Source organism: Taudactylus pleione, unplaced genomic scaffold (assembly GCF_031769625.1).
Source record: "Taudactylus pleione unplaced genomic scaffold, aTauple2 ptg000109l, whole genome shotgun sequence".
NCBI lineage: Eukaryota > Metazoa > Chordata > Amphibia > Anura > Myobatrachidae > Taudactylus > Taudactylus pleione.
In genome coordinates, this window is record NW_028284511.1 from 10,895,782 (window position 1) to 10,901,614 (window position 5,833).

General features: G+C 44.5%; 1 protein-coding gene across 1 annotated transcript; it reads left to right on the top strand.

The window, feature by feature from the left end:
• The first annotated feature begins 547 nt into the window (after positions 1–547).
• LOC148525265 (uncharacterized) lies at positions 548–1,459 on the top strand. The gene has a single exon (XM_088471043.1). It carries the CDS (start codon positions 548–550, stop codon positions 1,457–1,459), a length of 912 nt encoding a protein of 303 aa, XP_088327169.1.
• The last annotated feature ends 4,374 nt before the right edge of the window (positions 1,460–5,833 follow it).

Consider the following 5,833-nt stretch of genomic DNA (forward strand, 5'->3'; position numbering starts at 1 on the left):
GTTTACCTCATCATTTCCTGCATTTGTCCGCAGAGCACAAACTTGATCTCGCAGTTTGGGACGTTTTTCTGTCAGGGTTCAATGGGGTGCCTATTTGGCCGTTGGTTCTGCAAACGAACTGTAGCCTGCAGCTCTTCACAGACGCTGCGGGTTCCTCGGGTTTTGGGGCCTTCTTGGATGGATCTTGGTGCTTCGCCACATGGCCAGAGGAGTGGGTAAGGTTGGATCTGACCTCAAACCTACTGCTCCTGGAACTCTTTCCCATCACTGTATCACTTGAACTCTGGGGTTGGCGCTTGCGCGACCAGTCAGTGGTGTTCTGGTGCGATAATTTGGGGGTTGTACAGGCCATCAACAACCAAAGATCCTCGTGCCTCCCGGTGCTGTGACTTCTAGCTTACATGGTGCTGCGCGCGTTGCAAATGAATATTAGCTTTACCGCTAGGCACGTCCCTGGGGTTGACAATGCTATTGCTGACGCACTGCCTAGGCAAGATTGGGTGAGGTTCAGGGCTTTGGCTCCCACAGCAGCTTTAAGAGGTGAATCATGTCCATCTCATTGTTGGCAGATTATCAAGCCAGCATGGAGGATCTCGCACGTCGGTCCGTGGCCCCTCGGACCTTGACTGCGTATCAGGCCTCGTGGCACCAATGGGAATGCTTCTTGCAGAGTCGGAGATCAGCAGGTATTTCCAAGCGTGCACTCATGATAGAATTTGTGTGGAGTCTGTTTGGTGAAGGCAGGTCGCGGGCTTATGTAGCCAAGAGGCTGGCCGGCATTTCCTTCTTCTTGCAACTAGCAGGAAGGAGGGATGCCACTAAGGGTTTTTTGATACAAAAGGCTCTTAGAGGCTGGTCTCGCGCACGCCCGGCGTCGGATGATCGTCGGCGCCCCATTGGTCCGGACCTATTATTACGATTAATTGAGTGTTTGCCAGTTATATGTTCATCCCCTTTTGAAGCGTCGCTTTTCCAGCTCGCTTTTGCGATGGCCTTTCATGGGGCTTTTCGCATCAGCGAGTTGGTTGCACAGTCTCGTTCCGCCCCTCCCCCGCTGCTGCGATCTCACGTTGTCCTTCGTGGCTCCATGCTTTGCCGTATTCAACGGTCTAAGACTGATCAGCTGGGCAGGGGTCGATGGGTGTCCCTGCAATCCTCTCCGATGGAGGGTATTTGTCCGATACACCTGGTGTCCCAATATATCATTCACCGCCCCGCGCTTGAAGGGGCTTGGCTCATGCATTTAGATGGTTCCCCTCTAACTAAATTTCAGTTTCGGTCGTTTTTTTATCGTTGCATACGGCACATCGGGCTTTCCACATCGGAGTTCGGTACTCATTCCTTTCGGATTGGCGCAGCGACTTTTGCAGCTTCTTCAGGTTCTTCTCCACAGGAGATCCAGGCCCTCGGACGGTGGAAGTCCGACGCATTCAGAAGATATGTCCCTTTGGAGTCTTGATGTACTTTGTTTCAGGCTTGAGTGCTTCGGCCAACTCGTCACCTTTTAGGTGGGGGTCTCGGGGGATTTTGCCCTGTTTTTTGCCCTGCATTGGACAATGATTGGTTATCTACATAATAAAATGATGAAGAAATGATAGTCAAAAAATAAAAAGATCCAGCAGGTTTTTTGTAGGTTTTTACCTCGGGTCAAGCCTTCCTTCCCCCTCTTCCCACCCCACCCACCATCTCCCTCTGCAATATTGTTAGTCACAGTATCTCATGTATTTTTCTGTGTATTGCAGGTGGCATCCAGGATTGAAAGCCCATTTGGTTTGTCGGTCATTCCTATATGTTTTGGGCGGAGCAGTCCCGCTTTGCAACAGATGCTTCTGTTTTCCCTCTTTGGGATAGAGTGAGGTGGTTAGGCCGCAGAGGTATGCGTTGGGGATCGTTATTGCCCTGTCTGCAGATGGCAGCGAAGAATTTCGGTTCTCCTTTAGTCTTGGTGATTCACCTGGGCGGGAATGATTTGTGCCTGCAGATGTCTCTCGAGTTGCGGCACGCTATTATCCGAGATTTGGGTGTGTTGCTCAGTCTGTGGCCTGATTGTGTGATTGTGTGGTCCGACATTATTGCCAGGCTTTCCTGGAGGTGTATGTACAGTATGGTGGGACTGGAAAAAGCCAGAAAGAGAGTGAATAGATGGGTGTCCGAGAGAGTTTTGCAAATGGGAGGTTTGGTGGTGCGTCACCCTCTAATTAGGGTACGAGATGCCCATCTTTCTCGTAGGGATGGGGTTCACCTCACGGAGGAGGGGCTATTTTTATTTCTTGAAGGTATAGATTTAGTGTTAGGAGGTTCAGTTTGTTAGGTGGTATGGTGGCGTACATGTTTCATTGGAACATGTGTGGCGGGAAAGAACGGCAGTCTATATAAAGCGTCCACCTTGCTGCAGTAATTGGTGGTGCGCCCCCCTTCAATGCACTAGTTAGGCTGATTTTACCCTACTGGGGTCAGTGGCAACTCTTGTCGGAGTGGGCTAATAATAGTGCATTGGGATGGGGGCTGGATACCGTCCAACTTGCCAGAGAGGGATATCGGCCCTTGAAAGTTGTTATATCACTCTGACACTTGAATTGGGATAGTGGCCCTTTTCAGTGAGTGCATCACATCCTTGCTTAAGTCAAGTGGGGCGTCAGATGACTTGCCGTTCTTTCTTATTCCACCATACTATGTTGTAAAAATAAATAAAGCTGACCATATGTTTTTATCGCACATACTTTGTCTCTTTATTTATAGTTAAGTTGTTATAACATGTTTATGGTTGCACACATTATCTGCCGATAGGTAGTTTAAAATAACCGAAGTTCGGATAGATCTGAGGGCATATAAACACCTAGGCAGGGATACGTTTAGTTAATAAATTAGGTAGGAAGGTTAGCTTAATGATTGACAGGTTGTCGCTGTGTACGGATTGGTGTGTGCTGATTTAGGGGTGTGGTTAGTAGGAGTGTGGGTAGGTCTGTAGAGTTAATCTGCCTCTTTTGAACTTGATCTCCCACCCTCCCTCCCCGATTTTTCCTTTTGTGTCTTGTGTCGGCTTTATTTGCAATGGTGGGAAAGAACGGCAGTCTATATAAAGCGTCCACCTTGCTGCAGTAATTGGCGGTGCGCCCCCCTTCATTGCACTGGTTAGGCTGATTTTACCCTACTGGGGTCAGCGGCACCTCTCGTCGGAGTGGGCTAATAATAGTGCATTGGGATGGGGGCTGGATACCGTCCAACTTGCCAGAGAGGGATATCGGCCCTTGCAAGTTGTTATATCACTCTGACACTTGAATTGGGATAGTGGCCCTTTTCAGTGAGTGCATCACATCCTTGCTTAAGTCAAGTGGGGCGTCAGATGACTTGCCGTTCTTTCTTATTCCACCATACTATGTTGTAAAAATAAATAAAGCTGGCCATATGTTTTTATCGCATATACTTTGTCTGTCTCTTTATTTGTAGTTAAGTTGTTATAATATGTTTATGGTTGCACACATTATCTGCCGATAGGTAGTTTAAAGTGTTGTGGAAGTCAACTAATGACGTCCTGATGCTGCCAGTATAGGGGTGCATAGTAATTGTTATCTGAGTAGCACGCCCAATCTCGTGTGACAAAGTTATCACGTGTTTTCTGCTGTGGTTCCGGCAACATAATAAAACAATAATACAAAGCACTTTTCAATTTTTATTTTCCGGCTTTTAATAAATGAGGGGGTCAGACAGGCTACTCTGAGAGGGGGGTGGTTTGTAAAGGACAGGCTTCCATGAGAGAACATAGGGGACACAGTGTCTTCTGTTGTGAGCCAGCAATGCTAATTCCCTTGCCACTGTGCTGCCCAAATACAATTCTTTGTGCGCATGCAGTGGCCTGTAGAAGTCATATACTTTGCCCTTTAATGTATTAGGCTTTCCCAGGTATAACATTCTGCAACTCTTCTACAATTTCTGATGACCAGTTACCCCAAGATATTATAAAGATAGACAAATAAATAAAGGCTGGTTAATGGACATTAAAAAGATATCAGAAAGGGGGACATTAGATGTATAGACAGAGAAACTAGTTAATAGACACCAGGGGTGGATCCAGGAGGGGGGTCACTGGCTGATCACTGTAAAAAAAAAAAATTAAAGAAAACAAAACAATTGGTGATCCAGTGAGCTCCTTCTTGATCTGGTCAGCTGATCCCAGAACTCATGCTCTGTGACCCCGGTCACCTGCTTTGTGCTGTAAACTGAGATACCAGCATCTCGGTTTACAGCACAGAGCAGCTGACCAGGGTCACAGAGCAGGAGCCCAATGCTCAGCTGACCGGCAGTTGAAAAAGCAGAATTTCTAGAAAAGGTTTCCTTATGCTTGATTTTAGAGTGAGTGTGACCAAACAATGAAGAGGGCATAATTAGCACTTAACCAGCTTTAATATGCATCATACAAATTGTGTTGTCTGTCATAATTCCAGCATGTACAGGACCCAATAGAAAGATCGCTAACCATATATAGTCACAGTTTAATAATCTTAATAATGGGCATAAAATAAAATGATAAACATTAATAGATATTCAATAGATCACAATATCCAATATAGGTATAAAATGATAGGCACAATCAAGTAAACACAGTAAAAAAAACAATCAAAACATCCTAATTATGTGTGCAGTAACTACACATGTATTAATAATCCGCTGGTTCTCCCATCCATATGGAAAGTGATTAAAAACAAAACATATCTGGACTCTGTCGTATCTTAGTAATCCTCATTAGATATGCACAGCGTCAAGCACGTGTATGGATTCCTGCAGTTTTTTCTCTACCTTGCGGCAGTATGTGAGTAGCAAGAAAAAAATCTTAAGGTGAATGGTAACAAATCATCTGAAATGTCTCAATTCAATGGCAACAGAAGAACTTCAATTAGTCAGTCCTGAGGCTGATTTAACCAATAGCCATCTGTAAGTAAATATATTTTGAACAGGTTTAATCACCTCATAGGTCATTCCAAGCAGTCAGGCATAACTGTCAGAATGTAGTTCACAGGATAGTTTTCACTGACAGTAATTATCTCTGCCCTCCATGTACGGCTCAATCTCACAATGTACTGTATGTGGGAGAGTCCGTCAGACACAGTTAGGACCGAGTATACAGGTGTTGCTTACCGCTACCTCGTACGGGACCTCAGGTGGTTAGTTTTTTTCTCCTCCATCGGATACTTAGTCCGGACTTAAAGCTGCGGTATTGCGGTGTACACCATTTTAGTTGGCGCACTTGTAAGGTCCCGGCGGCTGCTGCCCGATCTGTGAGAGAACCTCTTGTTCAGGTAACGTCCTTGACAAAGGAATTAGGGGTGGAGCTTGACACGTTTATCACGAACAAGGGGTTGTTTCCTCAGAAGTGCTTCCCCTCAGAAACTCTTGTAATTTTATTTGATCCTTGTGTCAATCAAGGAGATAATTATATCCTGCTGTTCAATTAACTCATTCAGACTGGTTTGTCATTATTTGATATAGTTACTAACTTTTTTAACATTTGCCTTATAATATCAGAATATGAATGTAAGCTTGGAGTAAATATTCATGTCATTGCAGATTTGCGGCTAAAATGTAACAACATAAAAGTATCAGGTTTAAAGCCTAGAATTCTAAACTGGAAATAACAATATAGATCACTATGTGGGCTGCATCACTATATTTGGATTTGATAATCCATATTTCGTTAGACTGTTAAATAAAACTAAAGGAAAATAAATTTACACAGAAAGAAATACAAAGAGAACAACCTTTTAAGGTCACATCATATGCCTTTCAATAAAAAACTTTTCTTGGATATAGATAATCAATTAAACATATAATTAAGACT